General features: G+C 37.1%; 8 protein-coding genes across 8 annotated transcripts; 4 read left to right on the forward strand and 4 right to left on the reverse strand.

The window, feature by feature from the left end:
• Positions 1-589: 589 nt before the first annotated feature.
• Positions 590-2,735, reverse strand: EV154DRAFT_498458 (natural resistance-associated macrophage protein-domain-containing protein). Its single transcript, XM_051600359.1, has 2 exons — positions 2,533-2,735; positions 590-2,433 (listed from the first exon to the last, which is right to left on the reverse strand). The coding sequence occupies exons 1-2, from the start codon at positions 2,613-2,615 to the stop codon at positions 753-755; spliced, it is 1,764 nt and encodes a 587-aa protein (XP_051460757.1). The 5' UTR covers positions 2,616-2,735; the 3' UTR covers positions 590-752.
• An 802-nt stretch (positions 2,736-3,537) lies between these two features.
• On the reverse strand, positions 3,538-4,547 carry EV154DRAFT_498459 (rac protein). The gene is made up of 4 exons (XM_051600360.1): positions 4,431-4,547; positions 4,285-4,356; positions 4,032-4,212; positions 3,538-3,955 (listed from the first exon to the last, which is right to left on the reverse strand). Exons 1-4 carry the CDS (start codon positions 4,463-4,465, stop codon positions 3,665-3,667), a joined length of 579 nt encoding a protein of 192 aa, XP_051460758.1. The 5' UTR covers positions 4,466-4,547; the 3' UTR covers positions 3,538-3,664.
• A 237-nt stretch (positions 4,548-4,784) lies between these two features.
• Positions 4,785-7,119, forward strand: EV154DRAFT_459318 (Alg9-like mannosyltransferase family-domain-containing protein). The gene is made up of 4 exons (XM_051597475.1): positions 4,785-4,918; positions 4,984-5,260; positions 5,350-5,509; positions 5,604-7,119. The coding sequence occupies exons 1-4, from the start codon at positions 4,833-4,835 to the stop codon at positions 7,067-7,069; spliced, it is 1,989 nt and encodes a 662-aa protein (XP_051460759.1). The 5' UTR covers positions 4,785-4,832; the 3' UTR covers positions 7,070-7,119.
• On the reverse strand, positions 7,065-9,109 carry EV154DRAFT_459322 (kinase-like domain-containing protein). Its single transcript, XM_051597476.1, has 4 exons — positions 8,850-9,109; positions 8,451-8,775; positions 7,861-8,354; positions 7,065-7,783 (listed from the first exon to the last, which is right to left on the reverse strand). Exons 1-4 carry the CDS (start codon positions 9,024-9,026, stop codon positions 7,160-7,162), a joined length of 1,620 nt encoding a protein of 539 aa, XP_051460760.1. The 5' UTR covers positions 9,027-9,109; the 3' UTR covers positions 7,065-7,159.
• Positions 9,110-9,859: 750 nt separating this feature from the next.
• EV154DRAFT_498467 (uncharacterized protein) lies at positions 9,860-11,294 on the forward strand. Its single transcript, XM_051600361.1, has 4 exons — positions 9,860-10,003; positions 10,065-10,462; positions 10,523-10,823; positions 10,892-11,294. Exons 1-4 carry the CDS (start codon positions 9,935-9,937, stop codon positions 10,931-10,933), a joined length of 810 nt encoding a protein of 269 aa, XP_051460761.1. The 5' UTR covers positions 9,860-9,934; the 3' UTR covers positions 10,934-11,294.
• A 4,493-nt stretch (positions 11,295-15,787) lies between these two features.
• EV154DRAFT_498474 (DNA-directed RNA polymerase I, subunit RPA34.5) lies at positions 15,788-16,962 on the forward strand. The gene is made up of 5 exons (XM_051600362.1): positions 15,788-15,881; positions 15,988-16,096; positions 16,178-16,421; positions 16,480-16,635; positions 16,706-16,962. Exons 1-5 carry the CDS (start codon positions 15,871-15,873, stop codon positions 16,885-16,887), a joined length of 702 nt encoding a protein of 233 aa, XP_051460762.1. The 5' UTR covers positions 15,788-15,870; the 3' UTR covers positions 16,888-16,962.
• A 215-nt stretch (positions 16,963-17,177) lies between these two features.
• Positions 17,178-18,345, forward strand: EV154DRAFT_599986 (uncharacterized protein). The gene is made up of 2 exons (XM_051607142.1): positions 17,178-17,464; positions 17,544-18,345. Exons 1-2 carry the CDS (start codon positions 17,215-17,217, stop codon positions 18,281-18,283), a joined length of 990 nt encoding a protein of 329 aa, XP_051460763.1. The 5' UTR covers positions 17,178-17,214; the 3' UTR covers positions 18,284-18,345.
• Positions 18,346-18,396: 51 nt separating this feature from the next.
• Positions 18,397-20,740, reverse strand: EV154DRAFT_549057 (uncharacterized protein; the record flags this gene model as incomplete). The annotated part of the gene is made up of 3 exons (XM_051604847.1): positions 20,421-20,740; positions 18,905-20,333; positions 18,397-18,830 (listed from the first exon to the last, which is right to left on the reverse strand). The coding sequence occupies exons 1-3, from the start codon at positions 20,715-20,717 to the stop codon at positions 18,397-18,399; spliced, it is 2,160 nt and encodes a 719-aa protein (XP_051460764.1). The 5' UTR covers positions 20,718-20,740.
• Positions 20,741-20,963: the final 223 nt, after the last annotated feature.

Below are 20,963 nucleotides of genomic sequence, written 5' to 3' on the forward strand. Positions count from 1 at the left end.
GATGAGTTTCTATTTTTTATCAATCTTATGGTCGAGCTAATACAAACCTGCCAAGTGTAAAGTTAATTTAATAAGGTTTAGTAAATAATGAACATAAATAGGTTTACTGTTTGGATTAAAAAAAATGTCTAATTCCCGCAATGACAATTGATTGCTAAGAGTCATTGTGTTATTCTTCATAATTGACATCATGTCCGTTATTGTTATGAGAGACCTTATTGTTAAGCTACTTGAGAATGAACTGGAAGAATATAAATTGATGTTTTAAAATAGACAAAAGTGAGTATAAAATACCTTGCCTTCAGACGAATCGAGTATTCATTTTTTCTTCACACAAAAAAAAAAAAACAAAAACCATTTTTTAAACATATCCGAAATGAACAATTACATCAATCAACCCAGCATTAAGCCTGTTAACCATCCTCGCCCTGGACAATTTCCTTCTACCCGATAGTTTAGATCTAAATGTTTGTTTAAATAAAACTATTTCATCATTCCACTAAATTGTATCTGCATTTTCTTTTCGGATGACTTTTTTTTTTGAGATGATCAGAGGGGTCTTACTTAATATTATTCGTATGGGTGAGCGTGAAGAAGAAAAAAAAAAGGGGGGGGGGGTTCTATTTTATTAATAATGCAGTTTTATTTTTGAGAAAAAGAGTTGGGGGTGGGGAGATTTAGATGCAGTCCCGTGTAATTTTTTTTTTTTTTATAAAGTAGAAGGGTATCATACAAATGTGTTTTCCTTGGGTTTAGATGGACATGAACAAGCTTACAACTAAGTAACCATTTAAACCGATTAATAATAAAGCAATCAAGACAGCAAATATATTGGATATCAAACTATTAGCATAGAACAATGGTGTAGGCCAGCTATCCATTTCTTCATACACCTTGACTTCTTCTTCTTCTTCAGACAAGCTAGAAGGTGAAGGAGTCTCACTTGTCTTTAAGCTCGCTTGAGGTTTCTTAAGTTCCTTATTCATTTTGCTGAATTGAGGGAAAGAGAGCCAATCAGATTTGGTATTTGAAAATCGACAGCGAGCTACGGTACGATCGATAAAGGACATTTGAGATTGTTCGGTGACTTTAATGGGTTCATTTTCTAAACTCTTGACTTGTACGACCAGATCCAGTTTCATGGCGGATTTTCTGGCTGTGAAATAAACCAACGGTACAACGGCAAAGGGTAATTGGATGCTGAGAGCGACTTGACTACCGACCAACATGCTACTGAGACCTTCTCGTCCGGTGACACAGGCTGCGACCATAGCGGGAATAATTGCTATGGAGCGTGTCAGCACACGACGAATCCATGGCTTTGTGGTCATGCCGAGAAACCCGCTCATGATGACTTGACCTGCCAAAGTGGCTGTTAATGTACTGGATTGACCTGCACATAACAAGGCCAAGGCAAATACAACAGCGGCGGGGGGACCCAAGTATTGCATCAGAAGAGCATGAGCGCTGAATAAATCTTGTACTTGTTGTTGTTGATTGTCAGGACCGTAAAAGAAATTAGCCGAAGCGACAATCAAGATAGCACAATTCACGAAAAAAGCAAAGGAAAGTGCAACAATCAAGTCAATAAACCCGTAATGTAAATTACGTTTTAAGGATTTGTCTAGGTAGGTTGTGAGTCTGTCAAAATTGATACCCGAATGAGGTTCTACATGAACAGTGGTGTGGTTTTTCTCGTTGTCTGTTATGGGTGTAGGTGTTGGTATACGTTCAATGGATTTAATTAACCAAGTGTCATCGGATTGGACAACTCTTGGTCTGTTGTATCTCCATTCACGACATCTTGCTTGTACAATGAAACTATGAAGGTAGAGGTTATGTGGCATAACGGTAGCACCAATGATTCCAATGGCGACATAAAGAATATCGGGTTGAGTGAAAATTTCTTTGGTAGGTAAAAAGCCCTTAAAGACATCTACGGTGACTATATCTGAATAAGATAATTCTATAATGAAACAAATACCGACGGCTGCTACCAACATCATGACAAAGACTTCGAAACAACGCACCATTTTCAATGAGGCACTATCGGAGTTTGGGTTTTCAGGGTCATCTGTTTCTTCGGTATAGAACAACAAGATGATGAAGACGTCAGCGGCAGTGATGGCTACACCTGCCGGTAAAGGTAAAGAAGGAAAGAGCAAGTTGAGAGCAATAGCGGAACCAATGACTTCCGCAATATCCGTGGCGATAATGGCTATTTCTGCCAACACGTACAGGAACAAATTTAGCCAACGGGGAAAGAATTTTTTGGAAGCAGAGGCAAGATCTAAACCTGAAACTGTGCCAAGTCGAATCGTTAAATTTTGTAAAAACACCGCAATCACATTCGAGATTAAAATGATGAATAAAAGTCGGTAACCATAGGAAGATCCACCTTCCATATCTGTTGCCCAATTACCCGGATCCAAACTACAATTTTTAAATTATTATATAGTAGTGAGAAAATGATGTCCCTCCCTTCTTTTTTTTTTTTTTTTCTTCCAGCATGTCTTTAACAGGTTACTTTACTAGCCAACAGCAATCATGAATCCAGGGCCGATAAATTTACCCAATGTCTTAAGGTAAGTCTTTGTCTTTTGAATAACATTCATATATATATATTAATAAATTAAATAGAAGGTAAAGAAAGAAAGAGAGAGAGAGAGAGAGCGAGAGGGACGGAAGAGCAATTCATGAGAATTCTATTCCTGTATCAAACAAGAAGGGAAAAAAGTCACCTTTAACGCTCCGTCTAAAAACTCTATGAAATTTTATATTTTAAAAATACGATCCCTTTCGTCATTTTTCATGCTATCCAAAAAGTCTAATGGGGGCGGGAGGGGAGGGACATTCTTCAGAGGTCTACAATAGCCGGCATCAGAATTATTTTGTCCCATAAATAAAACGCATGTGACATACCGCTTGTAAACAATCTTTACAATCCTGTACACACGGATGCCAGCATGTGCGTTTTTTTTTTTTTTTTTTTTTTTTTTTTTTTTTCGCTCTTCCCGGCTTTATCCTTGAAATATATTTATTTCTCAACATGCATTTTCAAATATTTATTGTCGGTTCGTGAAAAAAAGATTGGAGCTAAACTTTTTGTTTTCCCCAATTACGAAATGATGATTTCAGCTGCCCACTCTTTGTTTGACATTTTCATGTGTATCAGTTGTCGGTGCATTGAACTTTATTAAATCTACAGCAGTAACGATGACAACAGAAATTGACAGATTTCGCCAAAAAAAAAAAAAAAAAAAAAAAAAAAAAAAAATTAAAAAAAGTTCGGTTCCTGGAAATGGATTTTTGTTTCAAATCGAATATTCAACAAGTGCATTTCTTTGGATCTATTAACGAATGCTCGTATTACCATAAGAGTACCCGTTACTGCAGTGGACAAGCATGGCAAAATGAGTTGTACAAACTGGGAAGTGGTCTTTTAAAAGAGAAATCCACTCGTGGCAGACCTAATATAGAAACGATCGCCTCTGTTGAATATATATATATATATAAAAAGAGAGAGAGAGAGAGAGAGAGAGATACAACCAAAAGCGACATGTTATTTATTTGATGGAGGGAAAGGGGGGGGGGGGAAATGGGAGGGACAAAAATTAACCAGCCGCACTGTAATGGGAGGGAGGGGGGGGGGGGATAGATATGTTTAAAGAATGAGACAGCTGTTCTTCTTCTTGGTTCTCACTGGAGGAGAAAGCACAGCTCTGATGGCTTCATCAAAGACGTTTTTGAGCCCCTTTTGAGTAAGGGCCGAACACTCGAGGTATTTGACCGAGCCAATGTCTTTGGCCATGACGAGGCCTTGAGCATAAGAAATAGGTGCCATTCGCTTTTCACGTAATCTCTCTATTGTGTCTCGATCCTCACGTAAATCAAGTTTGGTGCCGACCAAGATAATGGGTATGTTGGGTGCGTGATGACTGATCTCGGGGTACCACTAAACAGAAAGAAAAAAAAAACAAGATGAGTTACCTCCATCACGTTTTTTGTTTTGTTTTTTTGTATAACCTTACCTTGGTTTTAACGTTTTCAAACGAAGGAGGACTGATGAGTGAAAAACAACACAAAAAGACGTCTGTTTGAGGGTAAGAAAGGGGACGAAGACGGTCATAATCTTCTTGTCCTGCTGTATCCCATAACCCTAAATTAATAGGTTTACCATCCACCATGACATTGGCTGAGTAATTATCGAACCTATTTCAATATTATTATTTTTTTAGTTGTCTTTTTTTGTCTTGTCTCTCTCTCTCTCTTTTATTAATTTACACTGTTGGAATATATTCTCCCGGAAACGCATTGGTCGTATAAGAAATCAATAGACAGGTTTTACCCACAGCACTGTCAAATACAAGTTAATGCCAGCTTTTCTTTTTCTTTTGTATATATATATATGCTTCTTTTTTGTCAGTTACCCATCACCAACTACAACACATTTAATAGATTGCATTTCAAAAAAAGATTAAAGGGAAAAAATAAAAAAAAGGGTATAAGAAAAATTAAATTGTCTTTTTTCTGAATAAAAACACGTGAAAAAAAAAAAAAAAAAAAAAAAAAAAAAAAAGTGAGAATGATGACGTTTTTTTTTTTTTTTTTTTTTTTTAAACTTTTTTTTATGTATAATCTCTCACTCTCACTGTCTCTCTCTCTCCACGAGGGGCAAAAATGCTTGCAATAAGCGGGACTATTTTTATGCGGGTCTTTTTTTTTTTTCTTTTTTTAAAGGAGCGATATAAAACCCAAACAAAAAACGTGCTTCAAACTTTTCCCTTGTTCTTTCCCCGTACTCTTTTTTTTTTTTTTTCATAAAAAAAAACATGGCAGGCTCGGAATTACGTGCACGTAATAAAAAGAAGGTGGAAACACCTGTCGCTGCCTCCATTCGCGACATGAAGGATATCAGGTAAGAAAAGAAGAGAGAATAATATAAAAAAGAAAAGAAAAGATTATCTTATAAATAGAATATAGAGAGGCACAAGCTTTACTTAGTGAGTCCGGAACTGTCACTTTGTCACTCATGTCTGCTTTCCGAATCTTATTCATCATGCGTTGTTTTTCCGCTTTATACCGTCTTGTCGATGACTGTGATGAGGTCTACAATTATTGGGAACCCACTCACTATTTATTACAAGGATATGGACGTGAAACATGGGAATATTCAACCGATTATAAAATTAGAAGCTGGGCATTTATCTTTGTCAATGCACTTGTCGGTTTAGTTACCAAGGTCATCACCTCCACCAAGGTAAAAGAAAAAAAAATAATAATTAAAAAGTGTGTGTGTGTGTGTGTGCACACAATACCATTCACAAGAAACTCATACAATGAGTATAGCTCCAAACTTTTTATCTCATTCGTATGGCCCTTGGTGCTGCATGTTCCTATGTCGAGGCAAGATTCTATCGTACCGTCACTGAAGAAATTAACCCTCATGTAGGCCGTTATATCTTTGCCATCTTGTTTTTCGGTGCTGGTATGTTTAATGCATCCACAGGTAAGTGAGATTTTAAGGGCGCTCCCCCCGCAAAATGCATTGCATTATATTATTATTATTATTATAATTTTAGCTGACAATGGATCTCTACTAGCCTATTTGCCTTCTACGTTTGCCATGTATTGTGTATTTATGGCATTCTCATATGCTTTGAAACCCGTATCGGATATTGACAGAACACGTACATACAAGGTAGTATTTTGGATTGGGTTAGGTGCATTGGGTGGATGGCCCTTTGCGGCTTTGGTGGGTCTTCCTTTTGCCGCTGAAGAGATTTTGATCTTTGGTCGTGACACCATGACAAAGGAAGACGGCACAGTTGTCCGATCCCTTGCCGTTCCCAATTGGCGTTGGAAGCGACTTTTACGTTTAGTAGAGGCTACTTTGATTTGTGGTGCCGGTATCACCTTCATGCTCGTCTTGATGGATCAAATGTTTTACCGCCAATATACCATTGTTGCTTGGAACATTATCAAGTATAATATCTTTGCCGGCACCGAAGGTCGTGGACCCGAATTATACGGTACCGAACCTTGGTACTATTATATCTTGAACGGTATCTTGAACTTTAACATTGTCTTTCTCTTGGCGATGGGTTCCGGTGTATGTGTGGCTATCACTGCCTTTATCGATCGTAGTCGTGTTCCCGGTACCACGAAATTGGATGCAGTTTGGCCTTATGTTGTTTTGGGTTTAAAGCTCGTGCCTTTTTATATCTGGTTTCTTGTGTTCTCTCTTCAAGCCCATAAGGAAGAACGATTCATGTATGTTGCTTATCCTTTGCTTGCATTGAATGCTGGTATCTCTATCTTCTTGATCCGTTCTTGGGCTAGTCGATTGGCTGGTAAGTTGGGTGCGAGTGCTGCTACGCGTGTCCTTGTGTTACGTTATACTTCTTTGGCTATCCTGGCTGTGTATGCCTTATTATCTTTCTCTCGTATTATTGCTCTCTTAACGTATTATCGTGCCCCCTTTGTGGTCTACAGTTCTCTCTGGCGTGAACAAGCTCCCGATCAACTGATGAACCGAAACTATCTTCAAGAAGAATTTCCCGAGAATACCAATTTGACCCTCAAGAATGTCTGTGTGGGTAAAGAATGGCACCGATTCCCATCTCAGTTCTTTTTACCTAGCGATACACGTATTCAATTTTTAAAGAGCGAATTCAAGGGACAATTACCTCAGACATTTGAAGAGGATATCAAGATTAGCACTTACAGGGATGTCGAAGGCAAAGAGGTAGCCTATCGTAAACGTGTCTATGGATGGTACGGTGCACGTCAAGCCCCCGCAGGGTTCAATGATTTGAATTTGGAAAACCCCACAGTGTATGTCAACGAAGATGAATGTGATTATTTAGTGGATTTGGATCTTCCCTTGCATTCAGCTTCTGAACTTGAACCTCGCTATATTCGAGATACCGAGCATTGGCAAGTCTTGTCGTGTTATCCTTACTTGGATGCTCAAAACTCACATCGCTTGTCCAGAGCATTTTGGGTACCCGGTAGCCCTCAATTACAATGGGGTGAATATTGTATGATGAAACGTAGAACTGCTTAGATTTTTAATAATAAAATAAAAACAATAAAAATATCGTGTGTACATATATATATATAAATATATAAAAAGAGAGAGAGAGAGAGAGGTCTTTTATTGGGTGATGGGCGTCATACCGCCTCGATATTTACCAAATGTAAGTCCTAGACCAGATGAAGAAGAGGCGGATGAAACTCGCCTGCTAATATCGGGTCGATTATTAACCTCTTCTTCTTCGTCTTCTTCCTCTTCCTCCTCCTCAGAGGCTGGGTATGGTATAGTAGTAGTAGTAGTGTTAGTGGTGGTAGGTGGTATATAATTACTTGATAATCCGTTGACAATCAAAGTATGTCCTGTAGAGAGTGAGACAGTAGGTGTAACAGAACTGGTGGCATGAGGTAATAAAGAGGTGGAATAAGACGGTTGTTTACTCATCCTCATACTAGGTTGAGAGAGACGATGATGATTACTGTTGGATTGAATATGATTGGGAGAAGAAGGATGATATGACACGGGTCGACTGGGTTTAGAGACCGCAGGTGTAAGTGATGATTTACGTCGACTATTGGAGAAGGAGATGGATAATTTTCGAATGGATTGTCGTAAACGATCCATCATAGTGACAGATTCAGTGATTTCTAGATCACTAGCGACTTGAATATTTAAATAATGATGTGGATCTGTCTGTAGAATCCAATCTTGGGAATTATCTAAGCCTCGAATCACCCAAGGATGACGCTACACATATAAAAAGAAAAGGGGATTTTTTTTTTTTAGTTTTAATGCTAAAATAAACCCCATGACGTGTGTGTTACCTTGACAGCGTCCAATGTAATCCGGTCATCTGGATTCTTTGTCAATAATTTGTGTAATAAATCCTTTAGATCCTCGGTGATTTCAAAGTCCTTTTTGGGAAAGGTCAGTGGTTGCGAAGGTATTGTATCGAATAATTCGAATTCTGTAGCGGCAATAAAGGGACATACACCAAATACAAAGCAATAGAGAGTAACACCTAAAGCCCAGACATCAATAGCTTTAGAAATACGGGGTCTCTTTATTGCATCACCACCTGCACAGCATAATTCGGGTGCAAAGAAAGCAGGTGTTCCAGCAGTTTCTGCTAATTCTCGTTCTATTTTTAAAAACACCCGATCGTTAGGGTGAATCATCTCCCCTCCTCCTCCATTATTCTGTGCTAACAATTCATTGTAATAGGACACACCAAAGTCTGAAATCTTTGCTACTCCATCATGCGATAATAGTAAGTTGGCGGGTTTAATATCTCTGTGTATAATGCCTTGATAATGGACTATGGTAAGGGCTCATTAGTAAAGCTAAAAAAAAAAAAAAATCCGACATACACACACACATATAGATTCTCTCTCTCTTTTTTATTAGCACTTACGGTAATCCAGTCCATTCACTATATCTCTAAATATCCTTCTTGCTTCATCAATGGTCATGACGGGTGCATCGTATTCATCTCTCCACTCGATTTCACCCGTCTCGGTATATTCCAGCACCAAGTAAATTTTTCTACTGGTGGGGTCGTCTATCACTTCACGTAACTTTACTACGTTTGGGTGACAACATTTCTTTAATATAGCTATTTCACGTCTAATCTTATTTTCGTTTTCTTTTGATGCATGTAATTGTTGTTGTTGACTTCCCCTTAATAAACTGTACCCCATTTGTCTTCTTCTGTTCTTCTTGTCTACTATTTTAATAGCCTATTCCCAGAAAGAAAGAAAGAAAGAAAGGTGAGTTTGTTGTATTTTAGAAAAAGGGGGAAACCGATGCTTACCACGAGATCGCCAGTGATTGTATCTTGAGCAAGCTTGACTTTGCCATGCACACCTCTGCCAATCTCTCTTATAATTACGAAATTATTTAATATTTTATTTCCTGAATGAGGGTCATAGTCCTTAACAGCCAAGCATGTCATGACTACCTCAGATGATGAGGGGAATTTACTTTGCATTAGAGGGAGAGTTGTAAGTACAAAAAGAAAGAAATAAAAGCTGCGATATACAGAAACAATTTTCTTTTTTTTTTTTTTTTTTTAAAGCAGGTGTAAATTTTAATATTGTGTGTAACGTAAACTATTCCCAAATAAGATGAGAGAGAGAGGGAGAAAGAGACAGACAATGAAAACGCAATTGTTAAATAGTGTAGTTAAATAAGGGAAAGGTTCTTTGATGAGTACATCCTACAAGTGTTGCAAGGATGAGTCTTTTTTAGTGGGAGACCATACTGAATAATGACGGATATGGTTCATCTCCCATGGATCAATAAATTCACTAATTTATCTTTTTTATATATGTTTGTGTAAATTAAACTTTTTTTTTTTTCAGAATTGCCAACAATAGCATATTGTACACATGTCAAACTTTAAAAAAAAAAAAAAAGGTTATTATTTGCTTCATTTTACTGAGGATTGCCCTCGCAAAACAGATGAAACTTTGTGAGAGAGAAAGGTCTCTCTCTTTTCCTTGGTAACTGTTGTGATGGGAGATGAGGAATGTTGTTGCTGATGCTTATTCATCATTTTACCTTATTTCAACTTGTAAAAATATTCTAAAATCTATCTCCCTTCTTTTTCTTGCCACCACACAAAACCCTTCTCCTCCTACGAAAACACTTTATCATTTATCAGGAAAATACATACAAAAAAAAAAAAAAAAAAAAAAAAAGCGGCGAAACGTATAAAAAAAAAAAAAAAGAAAACAAAGAAGTATTCAGTTGATTTCTAAAGGCAAGTATAAAACCCAATCAACTTCATTTTATTTTTTTATTATTTATTTATTTTATATTTTTTTTTTTTTACCTTTTTTTTTTTTCTCTCTCTGCAAAACCCTCTTTTTTTTTTTCATCATTGTAATACATAAGATGAGGTGGCTTTATCCATTCTTATTTGGTACACTTATTTCAAGCGCGTATGGATCTTTACTAGTGATTGTAATAAAATCAACAATATACAAAAAAAAAAATCCCCGAGAAAGTAATTTAACTTTGTTAGGCAACCAACGAAACCTATGCAGACCGCATTGCATCTTTTGGACCCCGATTAACAGAGAATGGCAAAGTGGGTTACCTTGTTGAACCCACTGCGGATCCGACGGGTTGTAAAAAAGTAGAGGCCCCCTGTCTTGATTGGGTTGCACTTGTCAGACGAGGTGGTTGTTCCTTTATTACCAAAGTACGTAATATGCAACAGTCCGGTGCTATTGCCATAGCCGTGGGGGATCCTGATCATCAGTCAGGCTGGATTACTATGTATGCTCCAGGTGATACTTCGGATATCACCATACCAAGTATCTTTCTAGCCAAGAGTGAATACAAAGCACTACTCTATCTATCTAAAGTAGTTGATACACCCATGATGATCCTACTGCAACTCGACGACTTCATTACATGGTAACTATGATAGTATATAAGCTATAAATATATACTAAATTCACAAGAATTTTTCAACAGGCCATTGCTCGATATTCTCATGATCATTTTTGTTTCGCCCAGTGTCATGATGATTTTTATTTACATTTCCTGGAGACTGCGACAAAAGAATCGTTTGAAACAACAAGTGGCTCCTGTGGATGTTGTCTCCAAATTAAGCACCAAACGATTCAGTCTGGAGAAATTACTAGAGAATGAGGCAGAGGAGTGTGCCATTTGTTTAGAGGATTATATTAATGGCGAGAACTTACGAGTTTTACCTTGTCGACATGATTTTCATGCCTTTTGTGTAGATGCCTGGTTAACCACACAGAAAAAATTCGTGAGTCCCCCTCCTTTTTTACTTTCTTATTTTTTAACCCTTTCTTTTTTATATATATATGATTATAGTGCCCAATTTGTAAACGAGATATTACTTGTAATCCCTGCTAAAAAAATAATAATCCCATAAAAATCATGTTCTCCTGTACATAGCATATCAATCATTTAAACTAACTACCCGAAAATAAAGCCTCACTACTTTTTTTATTGTATTAATTGTCTGTTAAAATGGAGTCTGTTTATCCTTTCTTATTGTTTTTTTTTTTCTTTTTGGCTGTATTCAAAACAATGGGTTTAATCCTCATCCCATAACACAACAACAATAACATATAAATTTATTAGCCTTTAGTAAAATGTCACCTTAAAAAGCTTCCATGTTCATCTGTTATATAAAAACAACGCACCCGAATCTATTGAGGGATTTAGACTGAATAATAATTTTCATGCGCTTTATTATTATTCTGATTGGAGCCTACAAAAAAAAAAAAAAAAAAAAAAAAAAAAAAAAAAAAAAAAGAAAGCAACTATCTATTTACGGGTTTAAAATAAAACATTCAGTGTACTTTTAAGACGCATTTACAGACGCACACATTATAGGGCAGACAGAGAAGGTTCTTTTTTTTCTCTCTGTGTGTCTGTGTACACGTATGGAACGATTGTCTACATGGATATAAATGTAGTACCTTATTGCATGATGAAACTGTGATTAAACTCACGTGATTTTTTTTTTTTTCCCTTTTCTTGCATGTAATTTTCTGTCTTAAGGAGGAGGAGTACATAAATAAGAAGTAAGAGACAACAGCTGAGAAAAAGAAAGTCCCCCCTTTACTCTCATATATTATGCCCAGTAAAATGGCATCATTTATTTTGAAAAAAGGACACGAGGATCGCTGCCCTCTTTAAAATAAAATCACATTTTGTACATCATTTGATTACAGGGTTCTTGTTCGCATGCAAAACACTTTTTGTGGCCCTCATGAAATCGGCAATTCTTCTTTGTCACACGACAGGTTGAATAAATGACAATTTATGCAAAAAAAAAAAAATTATAATCACCCCCCTTTCTAAACCTTTACGTGTCAGGGTTGGTTGGTTTTAGTCAATCATAGCTCTGTACTCAATCAGTTCTTTATTAAAATATCATAAATAGATCACACAAAATAATGGCCCGTCTTATTCTTGTCAATGCTAATAATAATGTACCATTTTATTCATGCCACGTAGTAACCCCCCAATAATTAATAAAGCTACTGTAACAGCAGCTATTTTAAGTTTTTTTTTTCTTTTTTTTTGAAGACTAAATGCCACTGAAAAAAAACTGTTTATACGGCTGCAAAAATTTACATTCTATTGTGATAGGCCCAATCCACATTAGATAATAAAGTAATCATTAGGCTAAAAAAAAAAAAAAAAGTGATTATGTCCTTTACAATCAGATTTAGAATGTGTAATGATACCAATTATAATAATCCCTAAATGATTAGAAGCTTTTTATTTAGTCAGGTACCTTTTTTCAGAGACAGCATCTGAAACAGTGCCTATAGCATGAACAGGGCTTGTTTCATATTATATCAGTCAGAGACAATTTAAATGTCAATCGCTAATTTCGGCAGATAGTTGGAGAGATGTCTGTTTACAGCCAGTTTTAAAGCACTACTCAATACATGTCCTTTATAAATAAAACATGGACTTTCTTGTTTGTTTCAGCTGGAGATAATAATCTCGGTTTTACACTTGATTAAAACATTATTCTGCAAAGACATTTTTTTTTATAAGTAGAATCAAGTCTTTCTTTCATCCCGCTACTTATAATAAGTGAATGCCGCCGCCGCCGCCGCCGCCGCCGCCGCCGCCGCCAAAAAAAAAAAAAAAGGTTTAGTAGGGCGGGTGTACGTGGAAAGTGGTGCACCAACAGATTTTTGTAATGTAATGATGTAAAATAAAAGTGTAGGGAGACCCGTTGTACAATGCAATTTCATTTTGTAATAATAACCTATTTCTACTTTATGACTGGGTGGTTTTATTTAGCTTTTTACAAAATATTTTGTTTCCAGTGTAAAAAAGCCTGTATATATATTTACAAACTATGATTTATACAAGACGTCTTTGTTCCCAACTAATATTAAGGATGAAATATTTTCAATTTGCCATAATAGTTGAGATTATTTATTTGGGGGGTGGGGTGGGTGGAACCTTATTTGCCCGATTTTTTTTTTTTTTTTTTTTTTAGTGTTTCGACGCGTTCTCAATTTAAAGTGTGTTCCAAAACCAAAACTGAGCTCCATTTGAAAAAAAAAAAAAAAAAAAAAAAAAAGTGTAATTGTGCAGATAGATGATACGGGGTACTCAAAATAGTGGCATTTTTTTTTTTTTTTTTGTAAGCCAGACTTTTTTTACTAAAAAAAGAGATTTTCCCCTTTTCATTTTTGACCCTTTTCTTTTATGGGGGGATCCCATTAAGTGGTGCCACTTTATTTATTTTTTCACCGCCCGGTCGGTCCAAATAAAATGTGAAGTACGAATTTAAGAAGCCCAATTTTTAAAAACTCTAATACATATTTTGACTGTATCACCGAGATGAGAGGAGAGGCTATTTTCTTTGTTTCAATTAAAATAACATTGATGACAAACAAAACTTTTTTTTGTCCCCCAAAAACAAAGAATAAATAGAAAACGTCAGATGAACGCCCGCCCCCCCCCCCCCTTTCCTTTTTGTTATGAAAGCATGACTTTTTTCTTTTTCATTGGTCAACGTGTGATTTGGCAATTTTTTTTTTTTTACATCAGCATCTCCTTTTTGAGTTCTCACGAATACATTACAATCAAGATTGGTGCGCAATCATTTAATCCCAAGCGTTCTAGACACACAATCAATGAATTAACTATTCTACCCCTTGGAGGTTTTTTTCTAAAAAAAAAAAAAAAAAAAAAAAAAAAAAAAGTAAGAGCTTTCCCTCCTTCACAAAGGTGCCGCAATGATTAGAAAGAATCCCCGATTGACATTTGGGTCTCGTGGCTACCACCACCACCGAATATCCGAGTTCTATTTCTACCCCAAATCTCGATTCATTTACAGCCTACAAATAGCAATTCCAATACGACAAACCACTCTTAAGCCTCGGGTCTTACAAGAGTTGCTGTAATTATTAATATTAAACAGTACTCCATTCAATTTTGGGTTAGCATTTTAACTTGTAAAGATGATCTACTATGTCATTTCACATACATCTGTAATCAATACAACAGCTTACATTTCCCCCACCTCAACGTTAGTTCTATATGTACATCTCCATCGCTTACTAATAAAAGATTGTATAAATACAATTCTGTAATGACAGCACAAGAGTTTTTTATTTATTATTTATCATTTACTATAAAAGATTCTATCTGCAAGTATGCAGCAGTCCTAATGCATTTTGATAAAGATAACTTTGTAAAGAAAAAAAAAAAAAAAAGATATGCATTTTGGTAATAGCATGAATCAAACATGGGCGTTACAATGAACAAATGATGGACAGCCATGAACTGATAATATTATCAGTCGTGTATGAATGGACATGACTCAGCATAGTAGTTTCTATATATAAAAGTGGTGGGTAGAGAAGGTCTAGTTCTGCTTCCCCTTCCAACAGAACGGGGGAAACAATAAAGAAGGACAGATCTTTTTTTGACAAATATGGCTTTGACGGATGCCACACTTTCCCCCCCCCCAAATTTTTTAATGGTGCGACCGAGTTCTCATATGTTTATGAAAAAAAAAGTTGTAATTAGTGGAACTGGCATTTTATCATCAAAAAAAAAAAAGGGGGGGGGGTTACGGACACACGTAATTGTTTTTTTTTTCTTTTTTTTCGTTACACTTTGGGAAATGCACAGCCCAAAAATCATTAATATAAATATAGATTAAATTTTTTTTTTTTTTTTTTTTTTAACGGAAAAATGGAAAGTGTCACCGCGATTTCGGGTTCTACTAAAATAAAAAAAACTAAAAACAGGTTTTATCTGGAACAAAGGGGGGGGGGGTGCACCGCAGAAAATGAAAAAAAAAAAAAATAGAAATCGATCGGGAGAGAGAAAAAAAAAAATGTGAGGGATTTCTTATGTTTCTTAATAGATCACGCTAGTTGATCTCTTATTTCATTGTTGTGTGTCATCACTTTCCCAAAGGAAAATACGTTCTCAAAAAGAGAATTCGTTTCGAGATGAAATACGTTTCAAAAAGGAAACATGGACTATTAAACACCTTTCCCATTTTTACTATTTTGCCACGCTGACTGTTGTTATTATTATTTTTTCATTTTTATTATTAATAAAAAGGGGGGGGTTGGCGTCACTTTGCGGGTAGTGTAAGGCAAAGGACACCGGTGGATTCCAAAGGTAGCAAGCCAGAGCTTTGGATTCCAGGCGGAAAAAATTAGATTAACAACGTGAGGAACAATGTTCCTCATTATAGTTGTTAAACTATAAAGAACAGATACTACACTTGATCTTAGCCAAAAGGCCTGAGAGGATAAAGATTAAAAAAGTTTCTGCCTTTTTCCTTCCTTTTTATACCTTTTTTTTTTTTTCCTCTTCTCATTTTTTTAAACGGAGTTTGAATGTGACTACTTTCTTCTAAAATTTCTTTCTTTTCGTTTCGAACGGTTTCCAACGTGTCTTGGTGCACTGCGCCACCACGTCTTTTGGCCCGTCTTTTTGAAAAAAAAAGGGGGGGGGGGCAGCCTTTTTTTGTGTGCGAAACAGTGAAATGATTGTTACGTAATTAAATGTAAAAAAAAAATATCGACTTGTAAAGGGAGTTAGTTCTAAAACAAGGGATACACGAATGTCCTAAGCAGAAATAAACGAACGCTCTATTTTGGAGCGTCCCTAAATTCACAGTTTTCCTGCGCAGCACACTACCAACTCTGTTTTTTTGAAGCAAAAAAAAAAGTGACGCCTTTCGTGACTTTTAAAAACTTTTTTTTTTTTTTTTTTTTTCATTGACATTGACATTGATAATTTTAATTTTTTTTTTTTTGCAAGAACACTTGTTATACGACCCCATTATGAGCTCAACGTAAATGCATAAACTAAAGAAAAAATAAAAAAAAAAAGAAAAAGAGAAAGAAAAAGAGAAAAATAAAAAAAAACAAAGCCAGAAAAGCTAACACCCCCTTTCGCAGTTATCCTTCCGGGTTTAAGCCTGCACTTTCAGCATATCCTTCCGTCTTTGACAAGGAAGCACTTTTAGACGACGACAAGGAGCTTTGGTTGATTCGTATTCCCGACAATGTAAAAAAATAATAATAATAATTACCTTGGTTTCTATCAGCGAAACGAACATTGACACCCCTATTTGTATATTGAAAATAGGTTGAAGAAGCAGATCTCGCCAACTTAAAATTAAAAGCACCTTCCAGTAGTAAAGCAAAGGAGAAGGCTTTAGCAAAGCTCGAAAAGGGAAACGACAAATTCGCATTGTACAAGGTACCCACTGGCAATGAGGATACTATGGAAGAGACTGAGGAACCCATTGATTTAGGCATCAGTGGACATGAAATGCTTGCATTTGACTGTCTCGTTCCTTCTCGTCAAGACAACGGCAAGCTCGTCTTTGGTAAGCCCCATGTATTTAATAAAAAGGGAAAGAGAAATGTTGCTAAAACAATAAAAAGCCCCCAAGCAGTTTGAGCAGTACTTGATTTTGAACCAAGTGGTGGATATTCCTGATTCTACAGCCTATGCACAAGCTGTACTTGAGACACCAGTGTACAAGAGAGATCAACCTGAGGGACTCAAGATGCGATTCAAGCCTTATGGATATTACTCTGGTAAACATTTTCTTGTCATAATACTTTTTTTTAATGTTGATTTGTTGACTGACCCAGAAATTGATGATAGGTCAAGTGGTAAAGGACACCGAGGTCAAGGTGGAAGAAGAGGACGTTAAATTAGACGATGTAAAGAGAAAGAGAGTGACTGAGGAAGATGATACAGTGGTTGAAAAGAAAAAGGCAAAGAAGGAGAAAAAGGAAAAGAAGGAAAAGAAGGAAAAGAAGGAGAAAAAGGTCAAGAAGGAATAAAAGCATAAATCTAGAGATTACACTTACGCACACACATACACACGCGCACACGCACACTCACACTCACACACGCACACTCACACTCACACACGCACACTCACACTCACACTCGCACACACACACACATATATATTTTTTTGTCAAATACACAATACTTTTTTTTAAAAAAAAAAAAAAAAAAAAAAAAAAAAAAAAAAAAATTCACCCAAAATAGGTTGTCCACGTCACCTCTGTTGTACTTTTTAAGGAATTTGTAAAAAAAAAAAAAAAAAAAAAAAACTTTAATTATTATTTATCTTTCTCTCTCTTATAATCACTACTTATAAAATGTCGAGTACTATTAATGTGAATATTAAATCCTCCAGTGATAAAAAGTTCATCATTGCGATTGAAACAGACAAGACGGTATCTGACTTGAAGTCAGCTATTGCTGAACAGACGCAAGTTCCTGCAGAACGACAACGTCTCATCTACTCTGGTCGTGTCTTGAAAGACGGCGACACTTTAGCTGATTGCAAGATTGCCGACGGCAATACAGTTCACATGGTGAAAGGCTCTCAACCTGGTGCTCCTAAGCGTAAGTCTCTTTCTTTTTCTTTTTTTTTTTTGCATCCGTATATAACTGACACACTCTTTTTTTTTTTACTCATTAACAGCAGCAGCAGCAGCAGCAGCAGCGACAACAACAACACCTACTACACCCACCACACCTTCCTCCACAACCACCAATGCCTCTGACACCACAGCGTTCCCAGGTATGCCCGATACACAAAGCAACCCGTTCAGTATGTTTGGCTCCGGTTTTGGTGCAGGTGGTATGGGTAACAGTTTTGGTGGTATGGATCCCAACATGACCAACCAAATGTTGCAGAACCCCATGTTTGCTCAATACATGTCTACTGTACTTCAAAACCCTGCTGTCTTGGACAACATCATTCAAACCAACCCTCAATTGGCTGGTATGGGTCCCGAGATTCGTGGTATGATGCAGTCACCTGAATTCAGACAGATGCTTTCCAATCCAGACATGATTCGTCAAATGGCTACTATGGCTTCTGCTGCTGGTGCTGGTGGTGGTATGAACCCTTTTGCCGCTATGGGTGGTCAGAATGATCAGCAACAACAGCAACAACAACAGAATCCTTTTGCTAGTTTTGGTAATCCTGCAGTGGATCCTCAATTGCAACAACGTATGGCTTCTCTCTTTGGTGGTGCTGGTATGGGAGCACCTGCTGCACCTGCAGATACACGTTCTCCTGAAGAACGTTTCCAAGTTCAATTACAACAATTAAATGAAATGGGATTCTGGGACGCTGCCAAGAATATCCGTGCTCTTTTAGCCACTGGTGGTAATGTGAATGCAGCGATTGAAATGCTCTTTAGCGGCAACCTTTAAAAAAAAAGAAAAATCCATCATCCCCATCTACTATGTATACACACACACACACACACAAAAAAAAAAAAACTTTTTTTTCTTTCTTTCTTTTAAATAATAATAATAACACTGTTTCAACTGGTACGAAATAAATAGGCCAATAAAGCTCTAAATTGTTGAAATGCCACCTCGACTTCTTGAGGCACGCCTTTGGATGATGTAGGTTCAGTGGAGGTAGAGATGGGACCATAGACATCGGGTCTCTTGGGTAACAGAAATTCGATATTGCGCATACCACCTCCCCCCATACTCTCAGCACGATCCAGACCTTCGTTCTGCACGCGTTTACCACTACGTGAATTCTCACTAAGAAAGCCCTTGATACATTTCATGACCACCTCACCTCGTTTCTGAAGCCAAGCACTATCGTGTTTCTCATTGAAGCCGTCGGGTAAAAAGAGCAAGGGGATGGAGATGCTGGATATATCGAATTGTGTGGTCATTTTGGAGACATTACGTAGACCTATCATGAGAGGGTGGCGATTAGACAAGTCGGTGTCCACCACAGCTAAAAAAAAGACAAAAAAGTTAATATACACACACACACATAAAACAGAAGCGAAAAGGAGGAAAGGAGGTTACCTGTACTGTCGATAAAGAGATGAAAGACGACTTGTGTTCTAGGTAAGTTGGAATGCTTTGTGATAAAAAAGGTGCCCTCTGTGATTCGAGTGGGATGAAGACTAAAATCCTGTTCGATTTGAGTGATTTGAGATTCGATATCAGCAAAATGAAATTCTGTGGATTGTTGACAACGCGCGAAAAGGGCCCCATTTGATTTTTTACCGGATTTATAGCCATCCCAGTCCTGTAGATCGATCAAGACAATGGCTGCACTGAGAGAGCTTGTATAGAGCTTTGTTGCAGTTTCAGCACGGTAGGCCATTTCACGCGGTGGATCATAAGGTGGATGAAAAATCTCGGTGGCTTCATCAATGACTAATAAGCGTAAATTATGGGACGATGTGATTTGGGTGGTACCCACTTTGATACTAAAGGATTCAACCAATTGTGGTTGATCCCTTTGTTTATGTGCATCATGATCGATACCAAGATTTTCCATGGCCTTTCCTAACCAACCCCCCAGTTTCTTCATAGAGGAAAGGTTTGTGTTTTCCATGTTTTGCTTTTGTTGTTGCAAGAATGAAATGGGCCAACTCTTGTTATTGGCAGATGAGGAAACAGAAGCAGATGCTGGTGATTTGCTGGTGGTAATATTTAAAAAGGTAGGTGTGGTAGAAAACCTTTGCAGTGAATGACGTCTATCGTTACGTACAGAAGAAGGAGGTGAAGCCATGAGATTGGGTCTGGGCACTTGACTGAGGGAATGTGATCGACGGTAAGGTGTACTCGTACTTGATTTTACAGATAGCCTTTGTTCGGCTATAGAGGCATCTACTTTGGTTGGATTTTCAAGTAATAAACCGATGGCAGCCTCCATATTTCCACCTGATAATAGTAAAGCAGTCTCTGCTTGATCCTTTAAAAATCCCATCTCTTGAATACTTTTTACATGTGCGGATTCGATTGGATCTGATTTGGGTAGAGTACTACTGGCAAGTGATGCAGTTCTTTTTCGATTGGCAGGATGATGTGAATCAATGTGAGTTGAAGGAGGAGGAGGTTCGAAACGACGTACACGACGAGCAGCGGTATCAACGATTTCTTTTCCATCCAACTTTGACAAGGCCAATGCATCATCTTGAAGTTTAAGATCGGGTAGTAAAGTCAGTCTGGATTGATATTCACGGTAGAGTTCAATAACAAATTCTCTATACTCTTGTCGTTGAGTTTGTTGTGTATGTGATATATCTGATTGACAGGCCAACTGAAATGCTTGTATTTCTTCTTCTGTAGCTCCGGCTTCTAATTTCTGCATGAATTCTTCTTCCCCCGACGCCAATAGTTCGCCAATAGCAATAGCATAACTTTGTTCTAGTTCAAGTAGAGTGTCGAAAATAGTGGCGATAGGACAATGAACAAGAGTGTGATATGCACGAGGAAAGATGTCCTATGTTAAAAAAAGGGTCAATAAAGAATTCATCTCCCCTTGTTTTTTTTTTTTGCCCCAAAAGCAAGTTGAGGAGAACTCCCTTACTTCTTCTGGTTTATTATTATATTGAAGTGTATTTGATTGATATGCATCCATAAATAAATGACGCAGCTCCTTTTTAGAAGAAGGGGATAGACCTCCTCCTCCTTCTTTTCTTGTTGTCGAACACGTCATGGCTCTTTGAATGCTGGAATAGATGGACACACTGACATGGGTAGGTAAATGGTATGATTGAACAATGTGTTGTGTAAAGTCTTTTAGGTTTTGACCCTTTTGAATATCAAGTGTAATATTTTGATTGTCTAAACACAATGATGCTTGAAAGGAGCGTGTTGCCTGCATTTCCCGGAAACAAACAACAAAAGGGAACAGCAAAAAAAAAAAAAAATATATAGGGTAAAGTAAAAAAAAATAAGAAAAAGTCTAAAAAAAGGTCACATGACATAAAAGGTTCATTAATGCACTCTGCACTCCCGCCCGCACACAATTTGGATTTGGATTTGAACATCAACAAAATGTTTGCATGACGAACACACGTATGCTCTTAAAAAAAAATTTTTTTTTTGGGTCCTCTTCCCCCCCCCCCTT

Source organism: Mucor mucedo (genome assembly GCF_025094135.1).
Source record: "Mucor mucedo strain NRRL 3635 chromosome Unknown EV154scaffold_17, whole genome shotgun sequence".
NCBI classification, from domain to species: Eukaryota; Fungi; Mucoromycota; class Mucoromycetes; order Mucorales; family Mucoraceae; genus Mucor; species Mucor mucedo.

Excerpts from the sequence above, each read along its gene's own strand:
- EV154DRAFT_599986 (XM_051607142.1), top strand. The coding sequence starts at position 17,215 with ATGTCGAGTACTATTAATGTGAATATTAAATCCTCCAGTGATAAAAAG. Across the intron at positions 17,465-17,543 it reads TCAACCTGGTGCTCCTAAGC|CAGCAGCAGCAGCAGCAGCA; the intron begins GTAAGTCTCTTT and ends ACTCATTAACAG.
- EV154DRAFT_459322 (XM_051597476.1), bottom strand. The coding sequence starts at position 9,026 with ATGCAAAGTAAATTCCCCTCATCATCTGAGGTAGTCATGACATGCTTG. Across the intron at positions 8,355-8,450 it reads AGTGAATGGACTGGATTACC|TCCATTATCAAGGCATTATA; the intron begins GTAAGTGCTAAT and ends CCCTTACCATAG. Across the intron at positions 7,784-7,860 it reads TTACATTGGACGCTGTCAAG|CGTCATCCTTGGGTGATTCG; the intron begins GTAACACACACG and ends TTATATGTGTAG.
- EV154DRAFT_498458 (XM_051600359.1), bottom strand. The coding sequence starts at position 2,615 with ATGAATGTTATTCAAAAGACAAAGACTTACCTTAAGACATTGGGTAAA. Across the intron at positions 2,434-2,532 it reads TTCATGATTGCTGTTGGCTA|TTTGGATCCGGGTAATTGGG; the intron begins GTAAAGTAACCT and ends TAAAAATTGTAG.
- EV154DRAFT_498474 (XM_051600362.1), top strand. Across the intron at positions 16,097-16,177 it reads TGATTCGTATTCCCGACAAT|GTTGAAGAAGCAGATCTCGC; the intron begins GTAAAAAAATAA and ends TATTGAAAATAG. Across the intron at positions 16,636-16,705 it reads GCCTTATGGATATTACTCTG|GTCAAGTGGTAAAGGACACC; the intron begins GTAAACATTTTC and ends AATTGATGATAG.
- EV154DRAFT_459318 (XM_051597475.1), top strand. The coding sequence starts at position 4,833 with ATGGCAGGCTCGGAATTACGTGCACGTAATAAAAAGAAGGTGGAAACA. Across the intron at positions 4,919-4,983 it reads CGCGACATGAAGGATATCAG|AGAGGCACAAGCTTTACTTA; the intron begins GTAAGAAAAGAA and ends AATAGAATATAG. Across the intron at positions 5,261-5,349 it reads AGGTCATCACCTCCACCAAG|CTCCAAACTTTTTATCTCAT; the intron begins GTAAAAGAAAAA and ends CAATGAGTATAG.
- EV154DRAFT_498459 (XM_051600360.1), bottom strand. The coding sequence starts at position 4,465 with ATGCAATCTATTAAATGTGTTGTAGTTGGTGATGG. Across the intron at positions 4,357-4,430 it reads TGTGTTGTAGTTGGTGATGG|TGCTGTGGGTAAAACCTGTC; the intron begins GTAACTGACAAA and ends TGTATTTGACAG. Across the intron at positions 3,956-4,031 it reads TTGAAAACGTTAAAACCAAG|TGGTACCCCGAGATCAGTCA; the intron begins GTAAGGTTATAC and ends CTTTCTGTTTAG.
- EV154DRAFT_498467 (XM_051600361.1), top strand. The coding sequence starts at position 9,935 with ATGAGGTGGCTTTATCCATTCTTATTTGGTACACTTATTTCAAGCGCG. Across the intron at positions 10,004-10,064 it reads ATGGATCTTTACTAGTGATT|GCAACCAACGAAACCTATGC; the intron begins GTAATAAAATCA and ends TAACTTTGTTAG. Across the intron at positions 10,824-10,891 it reads TAACCACACAGAAAAAATTC|TGCCCAATTTGTAAACGAGA; the intron begins GTGAGTCCCCCT and ends ATATGATTATAG.